This window comes from Gorilla gorilla, chromosome 10 (assembly GCF_029281585.2).
Source record: "Gorilla gorilla gorilla isolate KB3781 chromosome 10, NHGRI_mGorGor1-v2.1_pri, whole genome shotgun sequence".
NCBI lineage: Eukaryota > Metazoa > Chordata > Mammalia > Primates > Hominidae > Gorilla > Gorilla gorilla.
In genome coordinates, this window is record NC_073234.2 from 115,239,137 (window position 1) to 115,260,778 (window position 21,642).

The 21,642-nt window shown below is 34.6% G+C and overlaps 1 protein-coding gene across 6 annotated transcripts in view; it reads right to left on the reverse strand.

The window, feature by feature from the left end:
• Nucleotides 1-21,642, reverse strand: part of ANKS1B (ankyrin repeat and sterile alpha motif domain containing 1B) — a 1,254,535-nt gene that overhangs the window by 1,081,281 nt on the left and 151,612 nt on the right. For all 6 annotated transcript variants that reach the window (XM_019038847.3, XM_019038842.4, XM_019038845.4 and 3 more), the window contains exon 2: nucleotides 12,073-12,153. In XM_019038847.3, the coding sequence (XP_018894392.2) occupies nucleotides 12,073-12,153 (81 nt within the window). The remainder of the gene's footprint in view (nucleotides 1-12,072; nucleotides 12,154-21,642) is intronic.

Genomic DNA, 21,642 nt, shown 5'->3' on the forward strand with positions numbered 1-21,642 from the left:
CAAAATATATATCAACAATCAAAAGCAGTAATTCTAAACAAAACTGTATTTTCATTTGGATGCATTTAAGAAGCAAATTCTATTAACTCACTAAATGAAATGCTAGTCAGACACATATAAATAAAAATATATATATAATTACAATATATAATAAAGTTGTTTCTTACATACAACAAATCACTAATGGGGAGGGTGAACATAACAGATTTACATTTAAACATTTCATAAAATCAGACTCTAGATGCAAGTAACAAATGAAAACATTTGGAGGAAATTTTAATAGAAGCAAGATTAGAATTTTGATAGCTCACAAGAAACACAGATATGATATGACACAAAATTATGGTAAATGGTAAAACATACTGTCCAGAATGTGTCCTAAAGTCACAACATTTGACTTAATTGCTAAATGTAAGAAATAAAGATTTATAAAAAACAAGAATATGTTGTAGAAATATTTAGAATCCAAGGAGTCCTAAATTGTCTAATGATATAATTCCTGAGAAATTAAGAATTAAATTTTAACATTTCTCTTTGAAAAACCAGCATTATTTTACAAAATCTGAATTTAGAAGACTTGGATTTGTGTCCCAGCTACGCAAACTACCTGAGGCTGTGATCCTGGAGAAATGATAATCACACATCACATAATGATAATTCGATCAACAACAGACCATCCGCATATATAATGGTTGTCCAAAAAGATCATCATACCTCATTTTTACTGTACCTTTTCTATGTTTTGATATGTTTAGATACATAAATACTTTCTATATCTATTGTGTTAAAATTGCCTACAGTATTCAGTACAGTAACATACTGTGCAGGCATGTAACTCGGGAGCAATGGGTCATACCATGTAGCCTAGGTGTGTGATAGGCTATACCACTTAGATTTGTGTAAGTGCACTCTATGATGTTCACACAATGATGAAATCACTTAATTAGACATTTCTCAGAATGTATCCCTGTCATTAAGCAACACATGATTGTACTTAGTCTCATTTTCTTTTTCTTTTCTTCAGGAGATACTATAATGATAATGTCTACTCAAAACTGGTAATAGCATTAAATAAGATCATAAAAAAGAATTCACTCAATAAATAGTAAAGCACTATACCAATATTAGCACTTGTCCCAAGTAAAAATAAAATACTTTAGAAGTGAAATGAAGTGCTTATAGAAAGTCACCTTCGAAAAACAGAATCAGAAAATCAGAAGGAAACTTAAAGGTTATCCAGTTCACACGCTTCTCCCCATTTCCCTGCCAAGCAAGGGTTGTTATATAGGGTCTTCCATTCTGACATAAATAAATACATAACTTCAGTGAGGTAGTGAGAATTCAATACCTATGAATAACAAAAGCAGATAAGGAAAGATCTGAAGTCCCAACTCTCTACTATTTACAAACCTGGTTACCTTAAGGAAATTAAGTAACCTCTGTCTCTCTTTCAGATATTGTGAAAATAGAATTTAGAGATTACATCTTGGTGCTAGTTTCAAACGGTTATGGTGTGAATCAAATGAGAAACAGATGTAATTGTTAAATTATATATACAAGCAAAAGTTGTTCTCAAGGCAGATTGTTGCAATGTTAAACAATTCCAGTGATTGCTTTTTAAATAAAATACTTCAGCATTTAAAAGGCAAAATAATAGCAAAAGAAGTTAGTCAAATTAAATACCTGGACCTAAAATGTAGAATGTAGCCTACTACAAAATAGACTTCTCCAAGTTACTGTCAAAGACAACTGTGAGAAGAGAGAAATTTCATTTCTTAATACCTAAGGAAATAAAAAATATATTCTGAAACTTCTTCTCCTATAAAGCATTTCCTTTCAAGGGGTAAAGACGAAAAAAAGATTGATGGGATCATCAATTCTATTTCCTTTTACTCTTGCTCCAATCACTTAGAATTTCATTTGTTCTTTGGCTCAAATTTTATTGACATTTTCTAATAATGTATGTGATATACATTCATTCTTCATTTATCAGGAAGATTTATGACAAGTGAAAAAATGTCTATTTTGAAAACTGACTTACTAATCATTTGTATTTTCAAGTATTACCACCATCTAATATCTAAATCAGAAAAGCATAATCTGTTAAGTTTGTAAAATTGTCTTTGGAAAACACTAAGATCTTAACTACACATTATTTACATATTATTTTTAAGTTTTGAAAAATGTATTTATTTTAATAAATAAATATTTTGTTAAATGTGCTTATTTTTTTTCTTTTTTAATTTTATTTCAATAGTTTTTGGGACACAGGTGGTTTTTGGTTCCATGGATGGGTAACACTTTAGTGGTAAATTCTGAGATTTTAGTGCACTCATCATCCAAGTAGTGTACACTGTTTCCAGCGGGTTGTGTTTTATCCTTCACTCCCCTCCAAACCTCCCTCCACCAGTCCCCACAGTCCATTATATCACTCTGTATGTTTTGGCATCCACATAGCTTAGCTCCCACTTAGAAGTGAGAACGCATGGTATTTGGTTTTCCATTCCCTAGTTACTTCACTTAGAATAACGGCTTCCAGTTCCATCCAAGTTGCCACAAAAGACATTATTTCCTTCTTTTTATGGCTGAGTAGTATTCCATGGTATATATATACCACATTTTATGTATCCACTCATTGGCACTTAGGTTGGTTCCATATCCTTGCAAATGCAAATTGTGCTACTATACACATGTGTGCATGTGTCTTTTTCATATAATGACTTCTTTTCCTTCGGGTAGATACCCAGTAGTGGGACTGACGGATCTAATGATAGATCTGCTTTTAGTTCTTTAAGGAATCTCCATACTGTTTTCTACAGCAGTTGTGCTAAGTTACAGTCCCACCAGCAGCGTAAAAGTGTTCCCTTTTCACCACATTCCCACCAAATTCTATTGTTTTCTTTTTTCACTTTTTAATTATGGCCATTCTTGCAGGAGTAAAGTGGTAGCTCACTGTGGTTTTAATTTTTATTTCCCTGATGATTAGTGACGTTGAGCACTGTTTCATATGTTTGTTGGCTGTTTGCATACCTTCTTTTGAGAAACGTCTATTCATCCCCTTTGCCTACTTTTTGATGGGATTATTTGTTTTTTTTTTCTTGCTTATTTGTTTAAGTTCTTTGTAGATTCTGGATACTAGCCCTAATTTGCAAATATTTTCTCCCACTCCGTGGGTTGTCTGTTTACTCTGCTGATTATTTCTTTTGCTGTGCAGAAGCTTTTTGGTTTAATTAGGTCCCATTTATTTATTTTTGTTTTTGTTTAAATGTGCTTATTTTAAAATTAAAATTAAAATTTATTTTCAAATTTTTGTTTAAATTGAGCTTTACATCTTATTCAAAGATACCAGCTAATGAATTGGCTGAGCTCAGATTTCTAGTGTTAAAACATATTTGTGAAATATAAAGTTGTATCTCTGATCAAATAAGTACCTGTCAGTTTTACTAAGTTATAAGTAGAATAAAGTATTAATCAGCAAATTATGATTAATCATTCTTATGATATATCCATATATATCCAAAGTAATATGAACTAAATAGGCCATTTTCATCCAGGCTCATTAAGAACAATTTAAATTTCATATATAATATCTAAATTAGAAGAGCAGTTAATATAGTGTAGTACCAACTTAGTATTTTTATTGATACATAATAGTTGTATATATTTTGGGGATGCATGTAATATTTTTATATATGCACACAATGTGTAATGACTATATCAGGATAATTGGAGTATCCATTACCTCAAACGTTTATCTTTTTTTTGTGTTGGGAACATCACAATTCCTCTCTTCCAGCTATTTTGAACTATACAATATTGGTAACTTTAGTCAGTCTACTGTAATATCAAACAGTAGATCTTATTCCTTCTAACTGTATTTTTGTATTTTAATCAAATCTCTTCTCCCCCACCCCCCTTTCCTTCAAAGCCTCCTATAAACACCAATTAACTTTCTACTTCCATGAGATCCCCTTTTTTTTAGCTCCCACATATGAGTGAGAGCATGTGATGTCTGTCTTCCTGTGCCTGGCTCATTTCACTTTACAAAATGATCTCATGTCCATCCATGTTGCTGCAAGTGACAGGATTTCACTCTTTTTTATGGTTGAACAATATTCTATTGTGTATATGTGCCACATTTACTTTATCTGTTCACTTGTCAATAAGCAGGTTGATCCCATACCTTAGCTATTGGGAATAGTGCTGCAATAAACCGGGGAATGCAGATATCACTTTGATGCCCTGATTTCCTTTTTTTTTTTTGGATATGTACCCAGCAGGGGCATTGTGAAATCATATAGTAATTCTATTTTTAGTTTTTTAAGGAACCTCCATACTTGTCTTCCATTGTCATTGTACTAATTTACATTCCCATCAATGGTGTACCTGCATTCCCCTTCCTCTGCATCCTTGCCAGTAGCTATTATATTTGTCTTTTCAGTAAAAATCGTTTTAACTGAGGTGAGATGATACTGTGATTTTGATTCGCATTTCCCTGATGATTAGTGAGGTTAAGCATTTTTTTATATGCCTGTTGGTCATTTGTAAGTCGTCTTTCGAGGAATGTCTATAATCGTTTGCCCATTTTTAATGAAATTATTTGGTTTTTTGCTATTGGGTTTTTTAGTTCCTTATATGTTCTGGCTATTAATCTGTTGCTAGATAGATAGTCTGCAAATATTTTTTTCCCATTCTGTCAGTTGTTGAAGCTGGGAAAACTGGATAACCATATTCAGCAGAATGAAACTAGACCTCTGTGTCTCAACAAATGCAAAAATTCAGTGAAAATGGATTAAATATTTACATCTAAGACCTAAAACTATGAAACTAGTAGGGGAAAACACCTCAGGACATTGGTCTGGACAAATAATCTTTGGGTAAGACCTCAAAAACACAGGCAACAAATGCAAAAATAGACAAATGGGATTACATCAAGCTTAAAAGCTTCTACACAGTATTTCTTTAAATTATTATTTAGGTTGAGCCTTATAGCTTACTTTAAGGTATCCACAAAGGAACACATCGCCTGTGCTTGGTCAACTGGCATGAAATATTCAGTCATTGATTGATGAGCATTTGGGTTGATTCCACAACTTTGCAGTTGTGAATTTTGCTGCTATAAACATGCGTGTACAAGTACATTTACTAATGTAACCAAATATCACCTGGACCACAATAACTTATTGAAAAATTAATGTTAAAAAAATTCATCGGGACTGTGAAAAAAGAAATATTAAGTTACGTTGCTAATCAATATCTGTAAAATAGCAAGCAGCAAAATAATCCCTATGTCTTAAATGTAAAGTAGCATTTTCTGATATCCAGCATTTGACAAATAACAAATACTCTAAAATCCTAAAGTAAATGTGGTTGACAAGAAAATAGAAAAAGTATTTTGGAAAATGGAAATAGAAATGGAAAAATACTTTCCATTTCCCAAAAACAAAGTAAAACATCAAATTAAATTTAATAATATCCAATGTAAATAACTGCAATATTTTGCAGCTTTAAGCTAATACATGTAAGTTCAGTTAAAAACAGGAATTCTAGAAGTATTGACTTTTGCTGCTATATTTAATTCACATCCATTTTCTGAAAGATATAAATACACATCTGATTAATAAAAAATGTATTTCGGTAAGTTCAGCATATGCTCTGAGCAAAATTAAATAAATTGGGAAGAGTCAACCTTCAGATTTCTTTGCCTCAACAGCAAGATTCCCTGTAATTAATTCACAACCAAAGATGTTTATTTCATACCATCCTCTCTTGCTTGTTGATTGAGTCCAAAGAATTTCAAAATAAATGCAAATCATCTTCATATGGATGCAGAATTAACATCTAATGAAACCCTCAAATTTAATAAGGTCCTTTTGATTTCAGATTTTCTTGACACTTTTACTTCTCTTTAATGGGAATAAAGTTGCAGATGTGTTCAGGATGGTCAAAAGATTTCAGGACAATACGTCCCATTTTCTAACTGAAGTTTCTTTACATGTTGAATTCACTCTCATAGATTTCTAGATTACAGAGTGAATAAAGGCAAATTTTAAATAGTCTGTATCCTTATCCAGGAAAAAAAGCAAGCTGACTAAAGATGTTTCTAGTTATTCGAAGAGCAACTTCAGGGACCAGATTATACAATTTTTAGAGGAGGTATGCCTCTTTTATTAGAAAACCTAAGAAAGATCAAATCAAAAATACAGATAGCTTATTATATGGATTCTAGATCCAATTTGATACACAATTTGGATTACAGATAATGAGATCTAGCATGCATTAAATACTTTAAAAGGTAGAAGAATAGAAAATATCTTATGTGTATATAAAACAATATACATATTTCAGAAATACAATAACGATCTGCTGATATTTTTCAAAACAGCATCCAAGTGTCACAATATACCAAATATAGTTTAATAACATTAAACTTAAGAAGAAAATAAGGAACTATTTGTTAAGTAGAGAAGACAAATTGAATTGAAATATGAGTATACAGGTTTAATATAACCTCACAGGGAAAGATAAGATTATTACTAAAAATAATGGATGAAAAGAAGAGAGGAGAAAAGTCAGAAAGAAGGAAAAGTAAAGGAAAAAGGAATGAGGGGACTAAGGAAAGCAGAGGAGAACAAGAAAAAACAGGGATGAGAAGAAGTGGGAGGCAGGGAAGGAAGGTAGACAAGCAGGCAGGTAGTCAGGCCAGCCAATTGCTTTTCAGAGGAGAATTAAGGGATTTGAATTTGCAGTAGAAATACATGTGACAATGAATCCTCCATATTTTAAAAAGAGAAAAACATACAAAGAAATAGCTCTCTATCTATGGAAATAATTTATAGTACTTGCTAGTAAATTTTGTTTTATTAACCATGATTTTTTCCTATCATTTGATGGTAATAATTTTCTAATCTGTGATTACAAATTACCCAAGAAATCACCAGTAGAGTACATTTTCCATTGTGTCCTGATCTGGCTAATTGAAGATGAATATGAAATAATGCATTTCAGGTACAAAATGCTGCTTCATTTGTGGATTAACTAGCATTGATAAACAATGGCTCCCAATGAAAATGTACAAAATTGGGGAAACTGGTTTAATTTTCAGTATGAAGGCTTTAGATTTTATGTTGGGGGTAGGGGGACAGTTTGTGTTCAAAGCAAAAGAATAAACTACATGATCCTGAAACATTACTGCTGGCTTTATGATTCTATGAACTTTAGCCTACCAATCACAATGTTTATGGAAACAATCTAGAGCAGATGGATACAACAACAGCGACAAACATGGAAATGATGTGTTTCTGTGCAGACTGCTAAGGCTTGCTTGGGAAGAATACAATATAATCATTGTTAGTTACCTCTGCTAAGTGAGAATGCAAATAAAAGAAATACCCTTCTTCTCTGGCTCTGAGATACAGTCTATGACATTATTTTCTCCCTCAAATATCTTTTAAGCCAATATTAAAATTAGCATTCCATGTAAACATATGACAAATGATTATGGGAGGCAGGCCAGAAATATATAATGTGACAGAGAAGAGCCAGGGAGAGTTTAACAACAAAGGGGAGATAATGCAGAGTACTGGTAAAAGCATAGACTTAGAACCAGAACACTTAAGCTCTAGACACAACCCCACTTTAATATCTATGTGGCCATTAAGTCACTTAACTAAATGGGCATTGTTTCTCCATCTATAAAATGAGGGAGCTGAAGGGTGTCAGGTAGAATAAGTGATCTCTAATTGTACAAGTTCATAGATTATTTAAACTTGCAAAATTAAGAAACATACACTCTATATGAAATTCCCAATTTCAGAACTGTAGCATCATAGTGCATAACTGAGCCATAAATAATACCAACAGAGTGTATCATTCAATGTTATCATTGTAAGAAACAATGGAGAATATCAAGCCAATCTATTCAAGCTATTGAACTGAGGCCTACAGATGTTAAGTAAATGGCTCAAGGTCACACAACTAGGAGAGATGGGGAGATGGGGTTAGAATCTTCCTGCTTTTTCCAATGCCTATAGGATGACACTGAAAATTAAAAAGAAAAGATAAATGAGATCTTTCAGACAAAAGCACAGACATATAATTCCCACAGACTATCTGTAATTAAAGGGATCTTTAAAAATAGCTAATCAAATTATCTGTTTGTGAGAATCTTAATGATTGCTATTCAATTTGCTTAAATTATCTTTATTTTCTAAATCACCAAAAAAAAAAATAAAATTATGCCATGGGCCATAGAAAAACATATCTCAACAGTTAGAACTTCATAGACTGTCATGTATAAATCAATATTTACTAAATACTTCACTGAAAATGAAGGAGGGATATGAATGCTAATCCATTTTGGGACAATATTACTTTAAGAAGTGCTTACTTACCGATGCCAATCTGAGAAAGAACAAGAAAAGTAGTATGCCTCAAATGAAAGGTCAGGCCCAAGATATCCTGCCCATTAGATGTAATAGAGTTTATATTCCCAATTAGAACTAAAAAATATGATAGTAGCCTGAATCCATAATTCAGATAGCCAAGAAGCCATCAGGATTATATTACTTGGGCTGATTTGTCTTTGTTCCTGATGACTCAGGTAAAAAAAGAATAACAATATTCTCCTTTAAAATATTTAGATATCTGGACATACTTTCCATTCTATAAAGGAACAGAAAAAATTAGAAGATATGGCAAAATATTTCTAAATGAGATGATATAAGACAATACAGAATAGGAACTGAATAAAAATAAATACAATTTGGGAATTCCAATTCTAAAAATCTAAATAATGAAACAAAGTTTATAATAGTTTATGTAACTCAAATGATTCTCTAAACAGGCTGATGGCATTAAATTTATACATTTTAAGAGAAAAATGTCAGTGATAAATAATGACAAAAAAAATGTCTTGCATTAAGAGCTTTATGACCACCAAGCCTAAGATTAAGTATGAAGAAGACCCTTGAGTCACCATTCACAGAATAAAAGAAATGTTAGGTGAAAAAACAAAAGGTAACTAGCATTTTTACTTTTTTAAAAATAATTTCAACTTTTATTTTAGATTCAGGGGATACACGTGCAACTTTTATTTTAGATTCAGGGGATATATTGTATGATGCTGAGGTTTGGGATACAATTTATCCCATCACCTTGATACTGAGGATAGTACCCAATAGTTTTTCAACCCTCCCTACCCCCTCTAGTGGTCTCCAGTTTCTATCATTGCCATCTTTATGTCCACAAGTAGCCAGTATTAAGTTCCCACTTATAAGTGAGAACATGCAGTATTTGATTTGCTGTTCTTCCATTAATTCACTTAGAACAATAGCTTCTAGCTGCATCTATGTTGTTGCAAAGGACACAATTTCATTCTTTTCATAGCTGCATAGTATTCCATGGTGCATATGTACTACATTTTCTTTATCCAATCCACCACTGATTGGCACTTCAATTGATTCCATGTCTTTGCTATTGTGAATAGTGCTGCAATGAGCATGCAGGTGCTTGTGTCTTTTTGATAGAACAATTTACTTTCTTTTGGATTTATACCCTGTAATGGGAATGCTGGGTAGAATGGTAGTTCTGTTTTAAGTTCTTTGAGAAATCTCCAAACTGCTTTCCACAGAGACTGAACTAATTTTTACATTCCCACCAACAGTGAATAAGCACTCTCTTTACTCTATAAAAGATGCCAACATTTGTCATTTTTTGACTTTTTAATAATAGCCATTCTGACTGGTGTGAAATGGTTTCTCTGTGGTTTTGATTTGCATTTCTCTGACGATTAGTGATGTTGAGCATTTTTTCATACACTTGTTGGCCACTTGTATATCTTCTTTTAAGAAGTGTCTGTTCACGTCTTCTGAGTACTTTTTAATGGGATTATTTGGTTTTTGCTTGTTGAATTCTTTAAATTCCTTATAGATTCTGAATATTTGGCCTTTGGTAGATGCATAGTTTATGAATATTTTCTCCCATTCTATAGTTTGTTTATTGATAGTTTCTCTTGCTGTGCAGAAGTGCTTTAGTTTAATGAAATTAGGTCCCACTTGTCAATTTTATCTACTTATTTATTTATTTTTGAGACAGAGTCAGCCAGGCCGTCACCCAGGCTGGAGTGCAGTCATGCGATCTCTGCTCACTGCAACCTCTGCCTCCAGGGTTCAAGCGATTCTCCTGCCTCAGCCTCCTGAGTAGCTGGGATTACAGGCACATACCATCGTGCCCAGCTAATTTTTGTAATTTTAGTAGAGACAGGGTTTTGCCACATTGGTCAGGCTGGTCTCAAACTTCTGGCCTCAAGCTATCCACCTGCTTCGGCCTCCCAAAGTGCTGGGATTACAGGCATGAGCCACTGCACCTGGCCTTAATGTTTCTTTTTGTTGCAATTGCTTTTGAAGTCTCTATCGTGAACTATTTGCCCAGTTCTATGTCCAGAATGGTGTTTCCAAGGTTTTCCTCTAAGATTCTTATAGTTTGAGATCTTACATTTAAATCTTCAATCTACCTTGAGATAATTTTTGTATATGGTGAAAGGTTAAGGTCCAGTTCCAGTCTTCTGAATATGGTTAGCCAGCTATCCTAGCACTATTTATTGAAGAGGGAGTCCTTTCTCCACTGCTTATTTGTTATCAATTTTGTTGAATACCAGATGGCTATAGGTGTATGGCTTTATTTCTGGGTTCTCTAACCTGTTTATTGGTCTATGTGTCTGTTTTTGTACCAATACCATGCTGTTTTAGTTAATACTGTAGCCTTATGCAATAGTTTGAAATCTGCTATCATGATGCCTCTGGCTTTGCTCTTTTTGCTTAGGATTGCTTTGGCTATTTGAGCTCTTTTTTTAATTCAAAATGAATTTTAGAATAGTTTTTTCCTAGTTCTGTGAAAAGTGACATTAGTAATTTGATAGGAATAGTACGGAATCTGTAGATTGTAACTAGCACTTTTAAAGCAGTAATTACCACATCTAAAAAACTAAAGTGAGGGCCAGGTGTGGTAGCTCACAATCGGCACTTTGGGAGGCCAAGGCGGGCAGATCATGAGGTCAGGAGTTGAAGACCAGCCTGATCAACATGGTGAAACCCCGTCTCTACTGAAAATACAAAAATTGGCCAGGCGTGGTGGTGGGCATCTGTAATCCTAGCTACTCAGGAGGCAGAGGCAGGAGAATAACTTAAATCCAGGAGGCGGAGGTTGCAGTGAGCCAAGATTGTGCCACTGCACTCCAGCCTGGGCGAAGGAGTGAGACTCTGTCTCAAAAAAAAAAAAAGTGAAATGAAATGATACAGATCTGGGAAAACTAACTTGGATCATTCACACAAAGCGAAAACAGAGACGAGGGGGAGATAAAGGAAGAGGGTCACTTTTTTCTGTAGGGGAGGACAGAACATCTGAATCATTTGGAGGACTCATCACACTTTAACTCTGTCACTAAACCATTAGGATACCTAGCTAAAATACTGGAAATAGAGATTGTTACGGCTACACACTCTTTCACTCTCCATAACATATACTATTACCTTATTTGAAACATAGTTTTACTTATTAAAAAAATTTAGGGTTGGCAAATCTAAAACTAGAAAGACAATCATGAATGACAAAGATAAAACATTTTAGCTAAATAAGGATTCTGAAGTGGTTCATATAAGTGACCAGGGCTTAGAATAGTGGGAGTCATGCTAAGTTTGCACTCCTAGTAAACACTCCCATGTTGGGTGAATACAAGGAGACACCAAAAAAGGTAAAGGGGTGTTATCAAGTGGTTTTATCCCATTCTCTCCCCAAAGCCACACATGACTAGCATGGTCCTGTCAATTTTTCCATTCTCCCAGTGTGATAAGTTGAGTATTTTAGAGCATTTCTTTCAGCTTACACTCTGCACACAATTATACTCAGCAACACTCCTACCAAGTCTAACTTGTCAGTGTTGTCACCTGGTCCCTTTCCAAATTCATCTAAGCCCATTGGACTCACAGAGACATGAGAAAGGTATCGTCAAGACATAATTAACTTCATCACATGTAACTAAATACACACGATTCCGTCCAAATAAGTGGCACTTACTTATGTCCATTTAAGGCTGCGTGGTGTAAAGCAGTGTAACCCGAACTGTCTGTGCAGTTCACATTGGGGCCTCGCCAGATGCTGCAAATAAAGCACAAGCGCAGAGTTAACAGTGAAGCAGGATCTTGCCTTGAAAAACAAAAAGAAGGCTGGTAGCCCCACAGTCAGCAGCAGGTTGTAGATAAAAATTTTAGCCATGTGGAAAATGATTGCCATCTTCCATGAATTCCCCTCAGAACATCAACTTCATTTATTTGATAAAGGGAAACTAATAGAGAATGCAACTATTAATATCTTCAGAAATTATTAACAAATGTGTGTCCATGGTCGTGCACTGAAGTTTGGATCCAAAAATTCCCTATTACTTTCTATCGTTACTTAAATATTAGAAGCAACTAACATTCAGCTACTATATTCCATACCAAAGAATAAAGATTTATGAGACCTGCCTCATGCCTGTTAACACACTCCTTCTGAGGTGGCAGTGATTTATATAAGTTATAAGATATTTTTGCATTGTGGGAAGAATATAAAGTCTTTTTGCTGTTCAATTGCAACCAGGAAAATGTAATCAATATTTCATACTTGAAAATAAAATTGAAGATTTGGACTGCTGTAAACCATGAGAAGATCCTAACAATTTTGCAGTCATCATTGATTTTACTATGCAATATATTCTGGAGATAACATGTAACTATATAAAAGAGTCTATTTTTTTGATAACTACAATTAAGGAAACTCTTTTTAACTTTTGGAAAATAAGGCACTGAAAGACACTTTTCCGAAAATAGAACCAAAAATTGCTTTATCTGATGGTCACAGTGATATCAAAACTATCAAAGATAATATCTAATGATAAACTAGTTCACACATTCACAAAACATTTATTGTACACCAATTGTATGTCACATATTGAGCTAGGCACTGGGAGCACAAAATTGTAACTCAAGGTCCTTCTTTACAAGAACATAGTGTAATGGAAAAGATAGACACACAAGCTAATAATTACAAAGTAGTAAGATAATCGAGGTACCAGACAGCACACAGGCATCTCTGAAGAGAATGAATAGCTATTCCAAACAAGGGGTCATGGCAGCCTTAAACTAAGGTGGGTCAATGAAAATGAATAGAATGTGCTTATTTGACAGTTAATTAAAAGAAGAATTAATGAAACACATGGATCAATTGGAAGAAGGTGGGAAACTGGAAGCAGTAGTCTAGAGCTGACTCAGACTTTAGGCTTACATGACTAGAAAAAATTACAATATTAACTAAGACGTGAAATAAAAGAGCAAAATCTGCTGCAGGGAAGACAATGCAGGACGGAGAGAAAACAATGACTCCTAGTTTGCAGACGTTAAATCTTAAGTATCTGACTTACTTACATTACATAGGTTCAATGCAATCCCTATCAAAATCCCAATGGCATTCTTTAGGAAATTGAAAAAAAATTCTAAGATTCATATGAAACCATAAAAGACCCCAAATAGCCAAAACAATTCTGAGAAAGAAAATCAAAGTTGTATGCCAGGCTCAGTGACTCATGCCTGTAATCCCAGCACTCTGGGAGGCTGAGGAGGGAGGTTCACTTAAGCTCACTAGTTTGAGACCAGCCTTGGCAACATAACAAGACTCCATGTCTGCTAAAAATAAAGAATAAAAAAAAATTAGTCGGGTGTGGTGGTGCACACTTGTGGTCCCAGCTACCCAGGAGGCTGAGGTAGAAGGGTTGCTTCAGCCTGGGAGGTCGAGGCTGCAGTGAACCATAATCATGCCACTGCACTCCAGCCTGGGCAACAGAGCAAGACCCTGCCACCCCCACAACAAAAAAAAAGAAAGAAAGAAAAATGGAGGCATCACACATCCAGATTCCAAATTCAGGGGATATATATACATACAATAAAATATTATTCAGCCCTAAAAAAGAATTATATCTAAACATTTTATATGACATGAATGACCTGGGAAGACATTATGCTAAGTGAAATAAGCCAGGCACAAAAAGAAAAATATGGCCTGAAAATATACGGAATCTGAAAAAAAATCAAATATACAGAGATAGAGAACAAAAGATTGGTAGGGGGAGTAGAACGGGGGAAATAAACGTCAGAGGATACAAAGTAGCAAATATGTAGGATGAACAAGTGTAGAGGTCTAAAGTACAATGTGAAGACTACAGGTACCAAAATTGCACTGTATACGGGATTTCAGCTGCATGAGTAGATTTTAGCTGCTCTTGCCACAAAAACAAAAAATAAAGGGTAACTCTGTGAGAGATGGTCATTTGTTTCACTGTAGTAAACTTTTTTTTACTATCTATATGTATCCCATAACATGTGTATACCACAAATATACACAATAAAATTTATTTTTTTAAATACCACAATGACATGCTACTATATAACTATCAGAATTGTTATCTTCAAAAAGGCTTCACAAACCTATATTGACAAGGATGTAGATCAACCAGAATTCACACACACACTGCTAATAGGCATGCAAAATAGTACAACCACTTAGTGAAACAATTTGGCAGTTTCTTAAAAAGTTATATACAAATACCACACATAACATACCATCAAATCATACCATACAAATAACATACAAATACCATATAAACCAGTCATTCCACTGTAGGTATTTAGTCCAGAGAAATGAAAGCATATGTCCATATAAAGACTTGTACATATAATATTAATAACAGCTCTATAGGTAATAGCCTAAAACAGAGACAACCCAAATATCCATTAGCTGGTAAACAGATAAATTGTGATATATTCATACAATGGAAATAAAAAGAATTAAATACTCAGAAACAAAAGGAATTAAATACTACGACACTGGTTGAAAATCTAAATCAATTAGATTTTCTCAGAACAGCAGAATGGCTGCCCTTCAATCTCCCCAGCAGAAAGGGAGACATTCTCTGGCACAGATAAAATGCATGATCTCTGGACTAGACCCCTGATTGGTAGCCTTCATCAACTTCTGTGATGTAAATACTTCAACTTAACGCAGTGATAGGAAGAGATGCTAACAACTGCACTTCACAAGCAGACACAAGCCAGTCCAGCACACCATTCAAAGGCCTACAACCAACAAGTCCCAACACTATGAACTCAGAGCTTCCCATGAGTTTTTGAAAACCTCCACTCTCAAATATGAACAAATAACCAAAGACATCCAATCACTTGAGGAAAGCCTTTACTATTAAAGAAACCAAAACAAAAAATTAGGAACAAACTACAGAAAAAAAAGAAACTTACAGAAAATTTAGACTATGCATGGAGAAGAAATTTTCAAAAACAGTTATCATTAATATCATCTCAATATCAGAAAAGATAATGAATGTAAGAACAATGAAATAAAAAAGAAAATCAGAGATAAAATCAGTAGAAGAATTAAAAATAAAGCTGATAAGGCCAGGCATGGTGGTTCACGCCTGTAATCCCAGCACTTTGAAAGGCTGAGGTGGGCAGATTACCTGGGGTCAGGGTTCGAGACAAGCCTGGTCAACATAGTGAAACTCCATCTCTACCAAAAATACAAAAATTAGCCAGGTGTGGTGGTGCACGCCTGTAGACCCAGCTACTTGGGAGGGTGAGGCAGGAGAATCGACTGAACCCAGGAGGCAGAAGTTGAAGTGAGTCAAGATCGCACCACTGCACTGCAACCTGGGTGACAGAATGAGACTCTGTCTCAAAAATAAAAAGTAAAAAATAAAGCTCATGAAGTATCTCAGATACTTAGAAAAAAAAGGCAAAGATATAGACAAATAGAAGGGAAATCATAAGAAAAGTAGGACACCGATTTAGCAGTTCCAATATTGAAAAACAGAGGTTCTTAAAGTCAAAACACAGAAAACAGGAGAATGAAAACAATGAAAGACATCATTTTAAAGATTATCAGAACTGAAGGACATTAATTTACAAAATAAAATGTACATGGGCCAGTCGCGGTGGCTCACGCCTGTAATCCCAGCACTTTAGGAGACCAAAGTGGGTGGACTACCTGAGTGAGGTCAGGAGTTTGAGACAAGCCTGGCCGACATGGTGAAGCCTTGTCTCTACTAAAAATACAATAATTAGGCCGGGCACCGTGGCTCACGCCTGTAATCCCAGCACTTTGGGAGGCTGAGTAGGGCGGATCATGAGGTCAGGAGATCGAGACCATCCTGGCTAACATGGTGAAACCCTGTCTCTACTAAAAATACAAAAAAATTAGCCAGGCATGGTAGCGGGTGCCTGTAGTCCCAGCTACTCGCGAGGCTGAGGCAGGAGAATGGTGTGAACCTGGGAGGCGGAGCTTGCAGTAAACCGAGATCGCACCACTGCACTCCAGACTGGGCGAGAGCGAGACTCCGTCTCAAAAACAAACAAACAAACAAAAAATACAATAATTAGCCAAGCGTGGTGGTGCATGCCTGTAGTCCCAACTACTCAGGAGGCTGAGGCAGGAGAAACGCTTGAACCTGGGAGGCAGAGGTTGCAGTGAGGCGAGATCACGCCAGTGCACTCCAGCCTGGGCGACAGAGTGAGATTCGGTCTCAAAAAACAAAAACAAAAAAAGAAAGGACCAGGATAGCTTTGATAAAAAATAAAAATAAAAAAAAGACAAAGAAATAACTGAAGTGAGTCCGATATGGTCTTTTAAATTTCAATTAAACAAACAAACCAAATTCCTAAAACACCCATCCAGGGCTATTCTCTTAATTTAAATTTTTCCTCTTTCAACTCTAGTTACACTAACAAGTCTTCACTATTCAGGAAACCTAGAATGAAGAGAAATTATTCATACCTATTACTTCTACTTCAATCTGCAATCTTCAATTATTAATGGACACTCTCCAAGTTCTAAGTCCAAGAAAATACAAGTCCAAGAATCAAACAAAATAATGAATAAGATATCATCTCTTCCTCCAAAGAGCTGACAATCTAATAGAGAAAAATATATACAGATAAATTACAATACAGGCAGTGACCATAGTTTCTACAGCACAGAAAACACCTAATAATTGTTTGTTATCAATCTTCTTGTTCTTATTAAATAAATGCTACAATTGAAAAATCTTTAACTCCCTAAATTAATACATCTGTTCAACAAAAATCTCTATGGAATATTTTACAGAAAACTCAACTAAAAGTTCTAAATTTGATTTAGAAGAATTTACGGGAAAAAAAATTGTGAAACAAAAAGTAATAATGGGATCTACATACTACCAATTATGAAAGCATATCATAAAACAATACCAAAAAATGTTAGTCTAGCACCAGAATAGAGAGCTCAATGAATATAAGAGAAGCCCTAGAAACAAACCAGTCATACATATAGGAATAAAGCTGACATCTGAAAGAAGCAGAAAAAAAAAAAGGAAAACATCATTCAATAAATAGTCCCGAGAAATATGTTTTAATTACTGGGAAGGAAAAAACATTTTCAATTCCCTACCCCATACCATTTAGCAAAATTTAATCCACATGATTTGTTCTTGACTTCTCAAACCTCATTCCTACCCTCTTTTTCTCACACACCCTGTTCCAACCACACAGGCCTCCTTAAAAATGTAAGTATGCTTGCACCTTATGACTGTTGCATTTGAAATTCTCTCTGCCTAGAAAGTTTTTTCCTCAATCATATGGCTCAATCTTTCTGCTCAAATGTCATCTCTTCGGAAACTCTCTCCCTAATTATTCAGTCAAAAATAGCACCCTATCATCATTCTCTTTCCTCTTAGTTATGGGACTTATCACCATCTGGCATTATATTATTTATTTATATGCTTACTGTCTGTCTCCCCACTAGAATGAAAGCTCCACCACAGTATCTTTGGGTCTTAAAACAGTGACTGGAATATTGTAGGTGACCAGTAAATATTTGTTAAATGAAATATAAAAATGTTGAGTACATATATGAAAAATGTCAACCTCACTGGCAATCAAAGAAAGCAAAAAAAAAAACCCATACCATTATATATTTCTTTATCAAATTGGAAAAAAGTCAATAATATTCAGTAATGGTTAGGATGCCGAGCTTATAATAAGCTGGTGGTGAAAATGTAAATTGGTACAATTTTTCTGGAAGGCAATTTGACATTATATATTTAAAAGCTTTCATAGTGTGCAAATGTGTTACCTAGAAATTCTCCTTAAGAGGAATTATTTTAAGAAAGTAATTAATAGTTTGTACAAATATTTAGCTACAAAAATATTTATCACAGAGTGAGGGTAGTAAAAATTATGGATTTTGATATATAATGCCACTTAGAATAGTTATTCTCTCTTTGCTCTTGTCAGCTAGATTTCTAACGCTGCCTGCCTCCAGAGCTTAGTACTCATCTTTCTCTCTAGCTTTCTTATATGAGACCCACAGCATTAGTGTCTTATATGGCTCCAGTAGCATATGGCTTGAGCTCCTACTGATCAGGGTTTTTTTTTTTTTTTTCAGCTTATGTGAACCTCCCTGGGAGGAGAAAGTCTACCAACAGAGTAGCCAGGGATCCTAGAGAGGATGCAATTCTTCTTAGTTTTATACAATGGCTCAATATATGTGACAGATAAACAGATATCACTATTCTTTAACATAAAATAAAAATCTCACAACAAAATGGAAAAACACGATATTAACAGGCAATTCACAGAAAAGGAAATGTGAATGGCTAATAAATATTTGAAAATATAATTAACCTCACTGTGGCTAGCAAAGAGCAAAATAAAACAGTGGCTGCCTACTTTTCTACCATCAGATGGGCACAAATTTTTAAAGAAATAATTGATAACAAACAATGGAGGCAAATATGTGAAGAAATAGTCACTCTCACAGAATATTCATTGAAGTGTAAATTGCTACAACATTCTTGGAAAGTAACATGGCAATACATAATCAAATTTCAAATATGAATACTCTTAGACCCAACAACTCCACTTTTCAGGATTGATATCTATGAAATAAAAATATTCATATGAAGACTGCAGACACAAAAATATCCACTGTAGAATTTTAATAGTATAAAAGAGAAAGGGTCTGGAACGGTGGCTCATGCCTATAATCTCAGCACTTTGGGTGGCTGAGGCGGGCGGATCACCTGAGGTCAGGAGATCGAGACCAGCCTGTCCAACATGGTGAAACTCTGTGTCTACTAAAAATACCAAAAATTAGCCAGGGGTAGCGGCGGGTGCTTGTGATCCCAGCACTTTGGGAGGCCGGGGCAGGTGGATTACTTGAGGTCAGGAGTTCAAAACCAGCCTGGCCAACATGGCAAAACTGCTTTACTGAAAATACAAAAATTAGCCAGGCATGGTGGTGCATGCCTGTAATCCCAGCTACTCAGGAGGCTGAGGCACAAGAATCGCTTGAACCCAGGAGGCAGAGGTCGCAGTGAGCCGAGATCAGGCCACTGTATTCCATCCAGCCTGGATGACAGAGAGAGACTCCATCTTTAAAAAAAAAAAAAAAAAGAGAGAGAGAGAGAAAGCTCACAAATGCCCAGCAAAAAAAATAAAAATAAAAAATTAATTAGTCCAATAGCTGAGAATGGGGCAAAAAAGGAAAAGTTAATTAGGATTCATTCACACTATGAAATGTTATGCAACTATTAAAATAAATAACTTTGATCTGAATGTATTGACTTTGAAAGTCAGCCAAAACATATAAAGTGAAAAAAGTAAATTGCAGGATATTGTGTGTGTCTGGAGCATTCCAAATGCTTTATATGCATTAGCTCATTTATAGCCACACGACTATAAGAAAGGTACTATTACTACTCCCATTGTACAGATGAAAAATATTTGCAATAACATAGAAAAATACATGCAAAAATACATTATTCATTCTGTGAATTGTCTGAATGTTGAAATTATCATGAATTTCTTTAAGGAAAAGAAAAGACAATAAACTACAAAGGAAGAAAGATAGGTTTGCTCCAGATTACGAAGAACCTCATAATATGTTGAAAAGCTTGGATTTTATTCTGCGGCAACTTGGAACTAAATGCCTTTCAGAAAGATAAGTATGTTCCTCACATGATCAGTCAGTGTTTTAGAATAAGAGCTCTTGTAACAGGTGGAAGGTAAACAGAGTGAGAGAGTCAGGTTAATTGTTTTACAGACCAGGGGAGAAACAAAGCAATTTGAACAAATGCAGATATAGTGGTAGATAGAGAGAAGGTGAGAAAATTCAAATTGATATGTCTAAAATAAAACCTATGGGAGATGGTATCCATATGAATAGAATAAGAGCAAGAGAATGGCTGAGGTTTCAACCATGAACGAAATGCATCAATGATGAGATATCTCCACTAGAAAAAGCTGCAAGGGCAGTAGTATCTTCTGGCAGGAGCCAAGTTTCAGTTAAAACTGATTAGAACACTAGGTTGCTTGGAGTACCTCAGGCAAAAAATGGAAAAGAAATAGGAAAATACTGCAAATTAACTGTCATACATTTTTTAAATTTCTGCATGTTATTAGACCTTATAAATATTTTGTAAGAGAAGATATTTATAACTAAAATAAGATTCAGGGCCTATAGATTTCAATTACCTATACCAACTCAGTTCCCCATTATACAAAAATTAATTATAATACACGCATTTTTAAAAACTCCATTGAATGTCGCCTTCTCCTAGCAAAATGGATATGGATACATCTTTTTTAAACAAGGAGGTTTAGAATGGAAAGTTAGCATATATCTAAATATATTCAACTGCACCTATTGACAGAGCCTCTAGGCACATATCCACATATCCATAGAACATCCACCGACACATTTGAAACACCATAAATAAGCCAGACCCAAACCCTCCAACTAAAAATTTAATTTAAAAAAGAAACCTTGATTTCTAAAAGGTTCTGCTTCATTCCAATTTTTTATATTGCCTTGCCCCCTTTACTCAGGCATAATCTTCAAATTTAAAAAGAGGGTCTAGATTAAAACCTTGATTAACTTAAGCTTGTTTCATAAAATGCAAGAGTTTCTAGATACATTTAAGAAATGTCTTGAAAAAGTATAAAATGCTTATTACATATTTATTCCAAAAAAAGCAATTTATAGATCCTTGGTCTTAGCCTAATACACACCCAAATCCCATTTCTTATGCCTATTTGTCAATATCTTAAATTCTGTATGTGAGAATTATTGCCCAAAATGAATGTTCTCAGACAATATGGGGTTGCCAATTACCAAAAATTTAATTTCCTTTGTTATATTATTTGCACTAATGTAACAAATCAGATTAGTAGATTTTAGAATAAATATAAACAAAATAGTTTTCTACCAAACTTTCAAATAACCAGGACATTCATTAGTCAGAATATTCTATTAGCTAAGCTTTCACATATTAAATAAGATTATTCTTAAATAAACCATAAGCCTGAGTTTCTTGGGCCAATATCCATATGTACAGCAAATAAGATTTGAAGCACAACTACTCCACAAATTGGTCATTATTATACCTTCCATCAGTCTATGGGGAAAATCTATCAGAAATAACATAAAACTGTTTCAGTTTTTATTGATTTCTATCTGACCCCTGACACATGAGATCACGCCGAGGCATCAGATATGGAAATTCATACA